The following is a 15,857-nucleotide window of genomic DNA, read 5'->3' as shown; positions in this document are numbered from 1 at the left end:
GAACTGCTGCTCTAAGGTGCAAAGGCCTTTTCTAGCCCTACTGTCAGAGACCCTCTGGCTGCCCGGATGTATAAACCAGGGATCTGCTATGTGCAAAAATGTGTGAAGGGAGAGTTCCTCCCTTGCTTTAAAAGCCTGAATTAATTGGAGGGAAGCAGGGGGAGGGAACCACACCGCTACACCTTTAGTTGGGGGCACAACCCCACTCTGGGTCAAAACCCATCAGCTGAACATTGAGTCAAGCCCACCCCATCTAATCAATTAAAAGGAAAAGCAACTGTTAACTTCCAGTGCTCTCCACCACAAGTGCACATGAAAACAACATCACTGGACGAAGAGGAGGAGGAGAAGATTGGATTTATACCTCGCCCTTCACTTGGGAGTTTCAGAGCAGCTTACAATTTCCTTCCCTCCCCCTCCCCACAATAGACATCCTGCGAGGTAAGTGGGGCTGAGAGAGCTCAGAGAGGAGGAGGAGAAGATTGGATTTATACCCTGCCCTTCACTTGGGAGTCTCAGAGCAGCTTACAATTTCCTTCCCTCCCCGCAACAGACTCCCTGCGAGGTAAGTGGGGCTGAGAGAGCTCAGAGAGGAGGAGGAGAAGATTGGATTTATACCCTGCCCTTCACTTGGGAGTCTCAGAGCAGCTTACAATTTCCTTCCCTCCCCGCAACAGACTCCCTGCGAGGTAAGTGGGGCTGAGAGAGCTCAGAGAGGAGGAGGAGAAGATTGGATTTATACCCTGCCCTTCACTTGGGAGTCTCAGAGCAGCTTACAATTTCCTTCCCTCCCCGCAACAGACTCCCTGCGAGGTAGGTGGGGCTGAGAGAGCTCAGAGAGGAGGAGGAGAAGATTGGATTTATACCCTGCCCTTCACTTGGGAGTCTCAGAGCAGCTTACAATCTCCTTCCCTCCCCCTCCACACAACAGATATCCTGCGAGGTAGGTGGGGCTGAGAGAGCTCAGAGAGGAGGAGGAGGAGGAGATTGGATTTATACCCCGCCTTTCACTTGGGAGTCTCAGAGCAGCTTGTAATGTCCTTCCCTCCCCCTCCATACAACAGACACCCTGAGAGGTAGGTGGGGCTGAGAGCTGCTCATGGGAAAACAGCTGAGAGTACCTGGGACTGGCCCAAGGCCACCCAGCTGGCTGCATGCAGAGGAGTGAGGAATCAAACCCAGCTCTCCCAAATTAGAGCCCATGCTCTTAACCACCTTGCCAAACAGGCTCAGCGCATCGTCAGCCCACAGCCCGTACAGGCGAGGAAAAGCGCCGCGCCCTCACCTGAGATCTCGCAGACATTTGCAGTGTTTCAACATGTCCATGAGGGCCGCCATGTACGCCACTTTACCCATCATGCCCAGGTTGGCCAAGGAAAGAGTCCGGAGATGCTGGCACCGGGCCCCGATGCTGATCAGCCCCAAGCCGGTAAGGATATTGGGCAGCTGGGCCAAGGTGAGACTCTGCAAGAAAGCCAGCTGGCCGATGGCGGCCACGTCCGAGTCCCCCACGTGCTGCGCCCGGCCGCAGGGGGGCAGCGAGTTCCGGATCGCCGGCTCATTCCTGGGCATGGCTGAGGAGAAACTGGACCCGATCAGCTCCAGCTTCTTCAGATAGGGGAGGCTGGCGAGAAGAGTCCAGAAGACGGAGGGCTTGGTGTTCCCCAGCTCCAGGCAGTTCCTGGGCCAAGGCTGCACCCCGATCCGGACTTTCTTCCCGAAGCCTTGCGACGGGGCCCCGCTCGCCGGCTGCACGGACGGCTTGTCGGCGGCCAGGGCAGAAAGGTCAGCGACAGCACAGACAGGCAGGGCCAGGGACTGTAGGCGCTTCAGGCAGGCGAGGAGCTGGCACAGGTGCTCGCCCGGGCCGTCGGCGCTGTGGTGGTGGGCGGCGGAGAGGTTCAAGTGCCGGAGGTTGCAGCAGGAGGTGACGAGGGTCTCCACGATGCCGCTGTCGATGTCGTCCTCCGCCTTCCGCAACAGGGAGCCCGGCGACAGGCAGTGGACGCAGCCGCTGAGGTTCAGGCCCACCAGGCTGCGGAGGTCCTTGCCGCCATTCAGGACCCTCTGGACCAGCTGGCCCCCGGACAGGCTGCAGCGGCTGAAGCTGAAGTAGACGGGGTTGCTGAACTTCAAGTGCTGGAGGAGGCTGGAGCCGTTCATCCACGACCTGGGGAGCTGCAGGGCGTCCAGCGTCACGTTCCGGGCCATGGAGTCCAAGAGGTTCTTGACGGTGCAGCTCTCGGCGAAGCCGCCGGGGGCGGAGATGAGGAAGGCGTGGAGCTTCTCGGGCGTCCGGTCGCTCAGCACCGCCAGGTAGAGCCTCACCACCTCCTGGTTGACCAGCCCGGGGGCGAGGCGGGCATAGAAGACCCGGAGGTTCTGGTAGTGGGGCACGTTGCTCTCACCCACCATCAGCTGGCCGGAGAGGATGAAGCGGGAGCGGTCGAGGATCTCGAAGTAGAGGAGGAGCTTCTCCAGGCTGGTGCAGCAGGGCACCACCCCGTAGGACGGGGTGTAGAGGGTCTGCTTCAGCTCCAGCACCCGGCTCAGGGTGGCCTTGCACTCGCTGCTCAGGTGGGAGGCGTCGAAGCCCGGGTTGACGTCGATGGTCAGCGAGCGCAGGCGCTGCAGGGCCGAGAGCATCTTGGAGAGGCGGAGGGAGGTCAGGTGGCAGCCGGACAGGTTCAGCCGCGCCAGGTTCTTGCAGTGGATCGCCTGGTCGACGGTGGAGCCGGGCAGCCAGTAGCAGCCGGCCATGTTCAGCTCGTGGATCTCCTTCCCGATCTCCCGCATGAGCTGCTTCACCTTGTCTTTGTCCACCTGAGAGGAAACAACCGCACAAAGCCCCCCCGACTTTAGGAACCCTTGAGGGTGGAAAGCGCCGATGAGTCATGGCTAACCTAGGGCGACTCCTGGTAGGGCTTGCAAGGCAAGAGACGTTCAGAAGTGGTTGGCCAATGCCTGCTTCTGTGCAGCAACCCATCGGAGCACTGAGCGAACCCTACCTGGCTTCTGATATCTGACAACGTCAGGCTAACCTGGCCCATCAAGTTGCAGTCAACTCATGCATAGTTTTCAAGGCAAGAGATGTTCACAGAATCACAGAGTTGGAAGGGACTTCCAGGGTCATTTAATCCAAGTGTCGCCAAACTGTGGCCGGGGCACTGCATGTGGCTGTCAAAGCCCCAACCCTTTGGAGAAAGCACTTCTCTCTTTAAATCCCTTCTCCAAGCCAAGCCAGTCAGCAGCTTGGAAAATGCATTTAAAGTTAAAGTGGCTTTCTTTCCTCCTCTTCCTCCCCCATCTATTTTCCTTCCTTCCTTCCTGCTTTCAAACATCTGGCATTATTTTCATGTGGCTCTTACGTTACACGTTTGGCCACGCCTGATCTAGTCCAACCCCCTGCACGATGCAAGGAATTCACAAATACCTCCCCCCACCCCCCACACACGGTGACCTCTGCTTCATAACCAGAAGATGCAAGGGGGAGGGGGACATACCCTCCAGGAACCCTGGCCAAACTGACCAGGGGAAAATGGCTTCCTGACCCCAACACGGCGATCAGCATTTCCCGGGGTGTGTAAGAAAGGGCCACAAGAACTAAGCACTGATGCAACCTTTCCTGTTCAAAGCTGTTTTGCCCTTGCCTGCATCTGCGTGCCAACCCTGGGCTTCCTTGGGGGTCTCCCATCCAAGTTCTAACCGGGGCTGACCCTGCTTAGCTCCTGAGATCCGATGAGATGAGGCTAGCCTGGGCCATCCAGATCAAGCCAAGAGAGGCTCAGGGGTGGTTTTGTCATGGCCTGCCTCTGCATGGCAAGCCTGAGCTTCCTTGGGGGTCTCCCATCCATGTCCTAACCGGGGCTGACTCTGCTTAGCTCCTGAGATAAGACTAACCTGGGCCATCCAAGTCAGGGCTCAGGAATCCTTAAGAAGCCTAAGTGATACTGAGTCCAGGGTTTTTTTGGTAGAAAAAGCCCAGCAGGAACTCCTTTGCATATTAGGCCACACCCCCCCTGATGTAGCCAATCCTCCTGAAGCCTACAGTAGGCCTTGTACTAAGAGCCCTGTAAGCTCTTGGAGGACTGGCTACATCAGGGGTCTGTGGCCTAAGATGATATTGGATTTATATCCTGCCCTATACTCTGAATCTCAGAGAGGTCACAATCTCCTTTGCCCTGCCCCCCACAACAGATACCCTGTGAGGTGGGTGGGGCTGAGAGAGCTCTCCCATAAGCTGCCCTTTTAAGGACAACCTCTGCTAGAGCTATGGCTGACCCAAGGCCATACCAGCAGGTGCAAGTAAAGAAGAAGAAGAAGATATTGGATTTATATCCCGCCCTCCACTCCAAAGAGTCTCAGAGCGGCTCACAATCTCCTTTCCCTTCCTCCCCCACAACAGACACCCTGTGAGGTGGGTGGGGCTGAGAGAGCTCTCCCAGAAGCTGCCCTTTTAAGGACAACCTGTGCTAGAGCTGTGGCTGACCCAAGGCCATACCAGCAGTGCAAGTGGAGGAGTGGGGAATCAGACCCGGTTCTCCCAGATAGGAGTCCGCGCACTTAACCACTACACCAAACTGGCTCTAATATGCGAATAAGTTCCTGCTGCAAAGAAAGCCCTGCCTAGTTCTTATAGGAAAATGTGGACTGTTCAATAGTGCATGCCCACCACCTGATGACTGCAACGCCAAGTGACACCTTGAGAGCTTTAGAGCTCATTTGCCGCAAGGAAAATAGCACAATGCTAGTGACACACAACCCACCTCAAAGCTGCATGCTGCTTCTGCGCCTGTCAGCGACACCTCAGCCTTCATTGGGCTACAAAGAAGAGACGGGCTAGGAGCCACAAAAATGGCAGAGGCCAGTGAAATATTTCGCTAATGGCAGCTGGGAAGGGTGAAGTGCTGCCAACAGGTTTAAAAGGACGCATGAATACATATGAAGACCGTGTCCTGGACAGCCCACACAACTCCAATCTTGTTAGATCTTGGAAGCTAAGCAGAGCCGACTCCGGCAAGTGGTTAGATGGGAGACTGTCCTTGGAATACCCAGTCGGAAGGCAGAGGCAGGCTCTATTCATCCACCTCTTTGAATATCCTCCATGCCCCCAGTAGGGGTCAGTCACTAGAGGTTGGCACGATTTCCAGGTGCGTGCATGCACACACACAAATACAAAAAAAGAAAAAGTCCTGACCTGGATAGCCCAGGCAAACCCAATCTTATTGGATCTCGGAAGCTAAGAAGGGTCGACTCTGGCAAGTACATGGATGGGAGACCTCCTTGGAATACCAGAGGTGGGGGGCAGGGGCAGGATTTATTCAGCCACCTCCCCAAGTTTCCTCCAAGCCCCCAGTAGGGATCAGTCACCAGAGATCACTGTGACTTCCATGCACACATAAATACCAGAAAACCCCAACCACAGAAGAAGCTGCCTTCTACCAAATGAGACTATTCGGGTCAATGTTGTCTACTCAGACAGGCAGCGACTCCCCAGGGTCTCAGGTGGAGATCTCGCATATCAAATACTATCTGGTTCCTTTTAACTGGAGATGCTGGGGACTGAACCTGGGACCTTCTGCATGCAAAGGAAAGGCTCTTCTGCTGAGCCGGAGCCCCCCTCTTCCCCCCCAGGCCCTGAGAACTGCTGACCATCGAGATAATAAGAAACCTGTGCCAACAGAAGCTTGAAGGCTTTCAGAGAGAACCTGAGTGAGAAGGACAATCCACAGACCTCTGCGTCTGTTTCAAACTGGGGGGGGAGCATGGGGATTGGATAAGCATATGGAGCAGAGGTCCATCAGTGGCTATTAGCCACAGTGTATTGTTGGAACTCTGTGTGGGACAAGTGAAGCTCTGTATTCCTGGTGCTTGGGGGCAGGGGCACAGTGGGAGGGCTTCTGGTGCTCTGGCCCCACTGGTGGACCTTCTGATGGCACCTGGTTTTTCTGGCCACTGTGTGACACAGAGTGTTGGACTGGATGGGCCACTGGCCTGATCCAACATGGCTTCTCTTATGTTCTTATGTCTGGGGCAGTGATGCTCTGTATCCTTGGTGCTTCGGGGGGCCGCAGTGGGAGGGCTTCTAGTGTCCTGGCCCCACTGGTGGACCTCCTGATGGCACCTGGTTTTTCTGGCCACTGTGTGACACAGAGTGTTGGACTGGATGGGCCACTGGCCTGATCCAACATGGCTTCTCTTCTGTTCTTATGTCTGGGGCAGTGATGCTCTGTATCCTTGGTGCTTGGGAGGACCGCAGTGGGAGGGCTTCTAGTGTCCTGGCCCCACTGGTGGACCTCCTGATGGCACCTGGTTCTTTGGCATCTGTGTGACACAGAGTGTTGGACTGGATGGGCCACTGGCCTGATCCAACATGGCTTCTCTTATGTCTGGGGCAGTGATGCTCTGTATTCTTGGTGCTTGGGGGGGCCGCAGTGGGAGGGCTTCTAGTGTCCTGGCCCCACTGGTGGACCTCCTGATGGCACCTGGTTCTTTGGCATCTGTGTGACACAGAGTGTTGGACTGGATGGGCCACTGGCCTGATCCAACATGGCTTCTCTTCTGTTCTTATGTGACACAGAGTGTTGGACTGGATGGGCCACTGGCCTGATCCAACATGGCTTCTCTTATGTTCTGATGTTCTTATGTGTGCCTTTCAATACATTCAGCCTACTAGACAAAGCTTATTCCGGAGGGAGGGGCAACAAAAGGCGGGGGAACGGCCTCAGAGCAGCTTGGTCAGAGCCATCAGAATGCATCAGCTGGATGCCTCTGGTCTAAGAAGGGAAATGCCAGGAGAGATTTATTTAAGATTGTTCAGATCTTCCAACTCCTGGCCTCAAGGTGACTTCCAGTGCAAATATTTACAGAGGATGTTAATGACCGGTAATGAGTTCTTAGAAGGTCTGCAAAAACAAAAAAAGCTACTGAGCTGAACGTTCCTCTGCCTTTTCTAAAAGGCATTTAAAATCCCCATTAAAAAATACCACAACAACCACATTAAAACCAGCTCAGCAGGAACAAAACAGGATGACATCCCTCCTTCCTCCTCCCCGGTGTTTGAACTCTTGGCGTTTTCCCCGTTTGTGATTTCTTGACACTGCGTGATCTGTGAATGCAACAAATGCCTTAAAAAGTTTTTTATTTTATTTTACTTGAACTGTTGTCTTTTTAAAAATCTTTTGAAGTTAGTCTAAACTCTGGTTTTAATAGCTTTAAAGAGGAGATTTTAAGCGGAATGTTTCCATTCATTAGCTGCTGCCTTGGTGACCCTATGGGGACAGAAAGGCGGGGTAAAAATCTTGTTAATAACAACATCAGCAAGAGAGAAACAGCATTCGGAGTGTAGCTGACCAGACTCTCTCTCCCCACTGCCAGGTGGAGGAGATGGGGCTGGGTAAGGACCCTAACATTTGCCTCACCTAGGGTTGCCAATCCCCAGGCGGGTTTATATAACTTTTCAATTCAATTCATAGTCCAAAGTTCATAAATCAAATCAACTCCAAAAGGAAACCCAATCCTGGATGCTTGAAGTCAACAGGTACCTCTTCAAGCAAACAGGACTTCAAGCATCCAGGGTTGGATTTCCTTTTGGAGTTGATTTGATTTATGAACTTTGGACTATGAATTGGACTGAAGAGTTATATGAATTATGAATAATTATGATTAAATGATGTTTTGAGTGAGTACAACAAAATTACTTGGAATATATTTACACAGCGTTTTGTGAGTTTCTAAATTATGTGTACACTGTGGTTCCCTGTTGTGTATGAATCCCCAGGTGGAGACAGGGATTCCCCCAGGTTGGAGGCCCTCCCCCCGGGGGGGGGGAGGGAATGTCTGCTGGGCGCTCCATTATTCCCTATGCAGACCCAATCCCATAGGGTATAATGGAGAACTGATTTGAGGGTATTTGGGGCTTGGGGGGGGGCTTTTTTTTTTAAATAGAGGCACCAAATTTTCGGCATAGCATCCAATGCCTCTCCTCATAATACCCCTCAAATTTCAAAAAGATTGGACCAGGGGGTCCAATTCTATGAGCCCCCAAAGAAGGTGTCCCTAGCCTGCATTATTCCAAATGGAGGGAAGGCATTTTAAAAGGAGCACAGTCCCTCTAAATGTGATGGCCAAAACTCCCTTTGGAGTTCAATTGTGCTTGTCACACCCTTGCTCCTAGCTCCACCCCCAAAGTCTCCAGCTATTTCTCGAATCAGACCCAGCAACGCTAGCCTCACCCCCTACAATCCAACACCCAAATGAGGACAAGGGGATAAGTGAAAAACAAAGGCATTCTCTCCAAAAAAGAAACATCTCAGAGAGTGTCTTTTGTCTTAAAACAGGTAACACCTGTAAAAACACCTTCTCTATATATATCCAGCCCCCTCGCATGAACACAAAGAGCTGAATAAAGCCCAACGCTTCCAGAAAGGGCCAAACCACCTGGCTCCTCCCTCACCACGGCGCTTCCCTGGGGATCTCCCTCACCTGGTAGTCCTTGTGCAGGTTCACCAAGTGGGTGAGGCTTTTGTCGAGACTGAGAGCAGCCAGTTTCCTGCACGCTCTCCGGACGTTCAGGATGAGGTCGGAGACTGGGATGTACCTCAGGATGTGCAAGAGGATCTCGTCCGAGAAGTCCATCAGGTTCATGCCGTTCGAGAGCTCCTCGCCGCCCTCAACGGCTGCTGCCTGCAAGAAAAGAGAACGCAAGGCTCAAGTGGGCATGCAGGAAGTCCCAGGTTCCATCCCCAGCATCTTTGAAGGATCTCTAAAGAAGGAGAAAAAGGTATTGGATGTATACCCCACCGTTCACTCTGAATCCCAGAGTCTCATAGCAGTCGCAAACTCCTTTACCTTCCCCCTCACCCCACAACAAACACCCTATGAGGTAGGTGGGGCTGAGAGAGCTCTCCCAGAAGCTTCCCTTTCAAGGACAGCTCTGCGAGAGCTATTGGCTGACCCAAGACCATTCTAGCACTGCAAGTGGAGGAGTGTGGAATCAAACTCGGTTCTCCCAGATAAAGAGTCTGTGAACTTAACCATTACACCAAACATTTAAAAAAGAGATGATGTGGGGAGAAACCTATCAGAGACCACTGCCAGTTAGACAATATTTCAGGGACAATATTGACCCTGGAAGACCAAGGGACTGACTGAGAATAAGGCAGCTCCACATCAGAGTTTACAGGCATGGGGTGAAGAGACACAGAGTGAAACGATGTGTTTGCACAGAAAGAACATCTCTAGATAAAACATCTCATGTAGCAAATCTGGCAGAGAGGTGACTAGCTGGGGAAATGTCATGTTTCAGTGGTAGAGCGCCTAAGGTCCCCAGGTTTAATTCCTGGTCTCTCCAGTTAAAAGGATCCCAGGTCATAGATGACAGGAAAGATCTCTACCTAAGACCCCAGAGCGCCACTGCCAGAGAAAATAGAAAATATTGATCTGGATAAACCTGACTCAGTATAGGGAAGCCCCATGGGTCAAACACATGCTAGTTTAGATGATCCACAGCTCAGGGGTAGAGTCAGAAGGTCCCAGGTTCAATCCCACTCATCTCCAGTTAAGAGCAACACATACCAGGTGATGTGAAAAGGCCTCTATCCTGGAAAGCAGTTCCCAATCACAGAAGGCGATACTGACCCTCAACAGACCAGGAGTCTTGTTTACATTTTACAATGAATGCATGTACATGCAAGACAGTTGTAAGAAAGAGCCAAGATCCACTCATTTCCAGGACTTGGAAAACATGAGGTTTAAATCATGTGTTTAGCAGTATTTGCCTTGAAAGTAACATGTGAATTACTTAATGCATGTATAAAGAAAAATCAAGTATTTGCACATTGTATGTTTGTTCATAGTACCTAGCATAGGCAGTTTCATGTGTTCAAGCGTACATGCTACTATTGCAGAACTAAAGACCCACCACGATTGCACCTGTTTGAACACATGGTATTATTATATTGGTATAGAGTTTGCTTTGCACATAAAAAGATCCTTGGTACAACAGCTAGTATCTTCATTTAGGCAGTAACAGGTGCTGAGAAAGACCTTACTCCACTTGAGTAAATAAAGCAGCGGTGGCCAAACTTGTTTAAAGTAAGAGCCACAGAGGAAAAACCTCAGATATTTGAGAGCTGGAAGACATGAATGTCAAATGTTTGAGGGAGGGAGGGAAACAAATTGAGGAGGGAGGTAGAAAGAAAGCAACTTTAACTTAAATGCCTTCTCCAAGCTGGCTGATGGGGCTTTGAGAGTCACAAAATATGTGTGAAACAGTCACGCGGCTCCTGAGTCACAGTTTGGCCACCCCTTATCTAAAGAGTCACTGCAAAACTAAACGGACCATTAGGCCACCTGACTGGGTATGAGACACCTGCCAATCTCCAGGAGTTCACCCACAATTGCCACAATGCTGCAGAAACTAACTGGGTGGCCCTGGCCTAGTCACACACCCCCTCGGCATAATCTACCTCAAAGGGTTGTTGGTAGAGATGCCAGCCTCCAGGTGGGGACCTGGGGATCCCCCAGAATCACAGCTCGTGTCAAGACTGCAGACGTCACCTCTGGAGAAAACGGATGCTTTGCAGGGTGGACTCTATGGCATTCTAGCCCACTGAGGCCCGTGTCTTCCCCAGGCTCCATCCCCAAACCTCCAGGAATTTCCCAGCCCAGATCTGGCAACCCAACCCTACCCCATCCTCCGCTAGAGGCCAGAAAGGACCAAGCAACCCTAGCAACGGAGAGGATAAAATGGAAGAGCTTTATGTTCCCGTGGAGGTGGAAGGTTTATTTCCAATGTGAAATAAATAAACCTTTACATATTCTGGATGAAAGCCCTCCCTCCGTTCCCCCCTCTCACAAATCTCCAGGCTGGAGGTGACAACCCTAGCCTAGTGTGGGGCGACTTTCCTATGAGGGGGCTGCAAAGGGGGCTTCCTTTACGGTCAGGGTGGTTGCCATGGCCACCCACGAGAGGCTCCGTCTGCAAAGAAAAGAGGAGGGGAGGAAGGAAGGAAGCCACCTAGGCCGCGGTTGCCATGGTAACCGAGGGTTCCTACCTCTTCGCCGCAGGAGGCCATGGTCCCCGGCAGGCCCCCGAGGGCGCTTCCCCCGCCGCCGAGTGGAGGAGGAGAGGATGCTCGGCCACCACAACGCCGCTTCGCGCAGCCTCCCGCCCCGCACGGCTTCCTCCCTGCCGGCTCAGGAGCAGCGCTGCGTTTCCGGCGCAGCCTGGTCCTCATTTCCTCCTCCCTCTCCGAAGGCTCGTCCATCGTCGCCGCCGGCTTCTCCCGCGCCGCCATTTTGAGAGGGGGGGGGGCCAGGAAACCGCCGGGGCCATCTTGAGAGGGGCGTGGCTCCTCCCCTCGGCGCCCGCCGCGCCCCGGCCGCCATCTTGAAGGTGGCATCGCCTCGCAGCTCTGCCCTTTTCCACGTCGCAGTGCTTTCATTGTCTGCTGCTGAATTATAATACATAATAAATATATAATCATAAATATAATCATAAAATATATTTATGTAATAATAAATATAAAATAAATATATAAACACATAATAAATATAATCCAAAGGTTTCTTCCTCTACCACTGAAGTGTAAAAAAATGACCTTTTTCTAGAGCGCCATTTTTGACTGTGGCGCTGAAGGAAGAGTGTGGCCTGCTCTACACACACAACCTGAAGAGGGGGGGAAATGAGAATTTCGCACATCTTTAGACTTCATTTGCAGAATCCCACAGTAGCACCTGCAGAAGCCAGCAACTGGGGATAGGGTTGCCAACTCCAATTGAAGAAATATCTGGGGACTTTGGGGGTGGAGCCAGGAGACTTTGGAGGTGGAGCCAGGAGACATTAGGGGTGGAGCCAAGATCAAGGCTGTGACAAGCATCATTGAACTCCAGTTCTGGCCATCAAATTTAAAGGGACGGCACACCTTTTCAATGCCTTTCTTCCATAGGAAATAATGAAGGATAGGGGCACCTTTTGGGGGCTCATAGAATTGGACCCCCTGGTCCAATCTTTTTGAAACTTGGTGGGTATTTTGTGGAGAGGCACTAGATGCTATACTGAAAATGTGGTGCCTCTACCCCAAAAAACAGCCCCACCCCCAAGCCCCAGATACCCGCAGATCGATTCTCAATGATTTTCTATGGGAATAAATCTCCACAGGGAATAATAGAGTTCCCAGCAGACATTTCCCTCCCCTCCCCCCCGCTTTCTGATGACCCTGAAGCGGGGGCGGGGAGGGCCTCCAAACCGGGGGATCCCCTGTCCCCACCTGGGGATTGGCAACCCTAACTGGGGGCTTGATTCCATCCATCTCTTCATCATCATATAACAGTGCAATGGCAGTTGCATTTGCCTCATAAATATTTTTTTAAAATCCCGAAATTATATTTAAAAATCATTTAAATCCTAAAATCCAGAATGCATTTGCCTGGGCTGGGGGGAAATTGTTTCCCGGCCACAAAGGGACAAACAGCATTTCCCTGGTCATGTAGGAAAGGGCACCAAGAATCAGGCCTCACAGGAGTGGAGCTCTGGAACCTCTAAATTTTATTGTGCTTTCTTAACCCCACCCCCCACCCCACCCCCCAAAATTGCTTCTGTTCAAACCCCGTTAGAATTTTGCTGAACTCTTCAGATTTGACAAACTTTCTAATATTTCCCTCCACAAAAAAATGGGAAAACAACTAAAACATATAAAGAAGACGGAAATCTTCATCAAACCACTGTGGCCACATAGCAGAAAGCAATTTTAAAAGTATGATGGGAGTAAGGTTTTATTGTGACAAATATAATTCCAGAAGCATTTTAAAGCAGTTGCGGAGCTGATATAATTTAGTACACCTTCCGGTGGTATCAGAGATGTGTGGCATATGCAAATGAGTTGTGCTAATGAGCTCCAGCACCTCTTTTTCTACAAAATGACCCCTGATGAGAGCCTTCCTGCCCTCTCTCATGATCTGCCTAAGTTCACAGAACCAGCATTGCATAAACACCAGCAAAAGAGCACAAACTGGAGACTGTGGACATAACAGGTACAGTTGCAAAATCTTGGCGCTTGAGGGGGGTCAAAACCACCTTGTCCTTAAGGCAATCTAGGTTTTCCTTCAGGTAACTGTAGCCAGCAATGCTTCAAAGGAATACAGGAAATGTCAGTTTTGGATCTATGGAGAAGTGCCCCTTTGGAAACAGCTGTCTGTGTTGTGAAAGGATGCCTCCTTGTTTTGCAGACTTCTGATATTTTGTGATTGGTGCCACATGGCAGGGGAATCTAACCTGGGAGAACCAGTTTTGATTCCCCACTCCTCGACATGCAGCCCACTGGGTGACCTTGAGCAAGCCACAGTTCTGGCAGAGCTGTTCTCCCAAGAGCAGTTCTCTCAGAGCTCTCTCAGCCCCACCGACCTCACTGTGTGTCTGTTGTGGGAAGAGGAAGGGAAAGGAGATTGTAAACCACACTGAGACTCCTTCAAGTAGTGAAGGGCAGGGTATAAATCCAATCTCCTCCTCTCTTGACCCCCATTCCCCAAAATCCAGAAATGCCCTCAGGTTCAATAAGATGTGGGATCCTGCCTCAGAGTCACAAATCTAACAGCATAATGTAAAAGAAGCTACAAAAGCAATGTAGAAGCTCTTCGCAATAACAGGATGCCCCTTGGGCTTATGGTTGAGCACTATTTTATTTTAAAAATAATGCCTTACCTTTTTCCCTAATGAAGACCAAAACCTAAGCACTTGGGGGTTTGGGCCACTGTGTGACACAGCGTGTTAGACTGAATGGGCCATTGGCTTGATCCAACACGTTTTCTCATGTTCGAAAGCAGTTTATGCATCATTCTTTGCTGAAGCAAAGACTGCTTTTATCGCTGTTTCAATCTATCTGTGCACTAGTCTTTTTTCCCCTTGCGAGGGGGCTAAAACAGCATACCAGTTATATAATAATTACCACCCAATTTTAGTATCCCACACACAGAGAGAATGGTTCAAAGCTCTGATTTCTTCACAGATTCAAAGTGAACAAAATGGCTGCCACGCGGTTCAGTGACCTGAGGTATTTCTAAGCAGCAAGTGTAGCCACTGAATTCTGGAGATTGGTGTGGTGACACGTGAGTAAGTGGACTACAGATTCCAGTTGATCATGAGCAGGGAGCACACCTGTTCTGTAACATTATTTAAAGAGTGTGGTTTAGCCTATATGCAAAGAATTCTCGACTTGGGAATTAGTGTTTTGGTGTTTCCTAGACTGTCCTAACAAATTCTGGAAGGTAGGCCGTGCTTAGCCAGAATATCCATTCCTTCAAGAGTGCAGGACAGACAGGTAAAGAACAGAGCCAGGGAAAAAGAAGTAATATGTCTTAAGTTAAATATGTGCTGTAGCAGTCCATCCTCCATCAGCTATATATTGATGACTTGAATACATAGTTCAGTGGCTGTGTCTGGTTGCCACAGCCAGTGTTCCCTCTAAGCTGCAGTCTTGTGAGCAAAAACTCTACTTTGTGAGCTACTGACATTAAAGTTGTGAGCTACTGCATAAATTAGTGCGCTCTGGGGGCATCGTTCCCGAGCTAAGACAAAAATATGTGAGCTGGAGGCTAAAAATCTGTGAGCTGCCTCACACTAACTCAGCAGCTTAGAGGGACAACTGTTCACAGCTGCACTTTTCCCAGAATTCCTGTAGGCAAGACTTTTTTAAAAAGGTGAAACCCTGCAAAGCCCTCTTCTGCAACATTATGGGGAGGCAAATTGGGCAACAACCCCTTTGCACAATCCAGGAATCCCACGGAAGGTCCTGCTAGCCTGGGGCAATCTGTGAAGGAGAGACTTAACACTTCTTTATGTCCCTTGCATATAAGAGCCTCCCCAGAAAAGCTTAACTGGAGCTGAAATTCCAGTAGGCATTGCATTCTCAAATGCATCTTTGCAGCCATAAGGGCTAGAACAGTGGTCCCCCAAGGGTGCCCACAGGTGCCATTACGTCTGCCAAGGACTTTTAGAAAATGGGTGGGGCTTTTACCCAGAGCTTCTGATTGATTGTGTGGATCAGGGGTGTCAAACATGCGGCCCAGGGACTGAATCAGGCCCCCAGAGGGCTCCTCTCAGGCCCCTGAGCAACTGGCTGTCATCTGCTTCCTTCTCCCTGTCTCTTGCTTCCTTCTGCATCACAGCTTCCTTTGCCAGGCTTGCTCAGTCGCACAGCAGAGCTACTCTCTTCCTTCTATTGGCTGAGGCGCCTCCCCCTCCTCATCCCCTGGGTAAAGAAGGAAGGAAGGAGTCAGAGCTTCCTTTGCCCAGTTCCCTGGATCTCATGAGATAAATACAAAGAAAACTTCTTTAAGACCAAGGAGTGCTAATGTTTTAAACATGTTTTAAGTTTTTTTTAAAAACGTAATTATGTTTGTCTGTGTCCTTTATAAAGTTTATATCTCTGCTTTTGTTGTTGTTCAGTCGCACAGTCAAGTCTGACTCTTTGCGACCCCATGGACCAAGTCACGCCAGGCCCTCCTGTCTTCCACCATCCTCCGAAGTCTGCTCAAATTCGTGTTTGTTACATCAGTAACGCTGTCCAGCCATCTCCTCTTTTGCCGTCTCCTTCTTCTTTTGCCTTCTGTCTTTCCTACCATCAGGGTCCTCTCCAGGGAGTGCTCCCTTCTCACTCAGTGGCCGAAGTATTTGAGCTTCAGCATCTGACCTTCCAGAGAACAGTCAGGGTTGATTTCCCTTAGGACTGACTGATTTGATCTTCTTGCAATCCCAGGGACTCTCAAGAGTCTTCTCCAGCACCACAGCTCAAAAGCATCTATTCTTCTGCGCTCAGCCTTCCTTATGGTCCAGCTCTCACAGCCATACATTACTACAG

The 15,857-nt window shown here is 50.8% G+C and overlaps 1 protein-coding gene across 1 annotated transcript in view; it reads right to left on the bottom strand.

Annotated features, from left to right (window-relative positions):
- The window catches only part of FBXL18 (F-box and leucine rich repeat protein 18), a 46,562-nt gene extending 35,276 nt beyond the window's left edge, over positions 1 to 11,286 (bottom strand). Inside the window, exons 1-3 of the mRNA XM_060260747.1 lie at positions 11,058 to 11,286; positions 8,485 to 8,685; positions 1,286 to 2,823 (exon numbers count right to left, since the gene is read on the bottom strand). Coding sequence (XP_060116730.1) covers positions 1,286 to 2,823; positions 8,485 to 8,685; positions 11,058 to 11,270 — 1,952 coding nt within the window. The 5' untranslated portion in view covers positions 11,271 to 11,286. The remainder of the gene's footprint in view (positions 1 to 1,285; positions 2,824 to 8,484; positions 8,686 to 11,057) is intronic.
- Between the last annotated feature and the right edge of the window lie 4,571 nt (positions 11,287 to 15,857).

This window comes from Heteronotia binoei, chromosome 20 (genome assembly GCF_032191835.1).
Source record: "Heteronotia binoei isolate CCM8104 ecotype False Entrance Well chromosome 20, APGP_CSIRO_Hbin_v1, whole genome shotgun sequence".
Lineage (NCBI taxonomy): Eukaryota > Metazoa > Chordata > Lepidosauria > Squamata > Gekkonidae > Heteronotia > Heteronotia binoei.
Note: the sequence above shows the minus strand (reverse complement) of the source record. Positions and strands in the feature narration are given on the sequence as shown.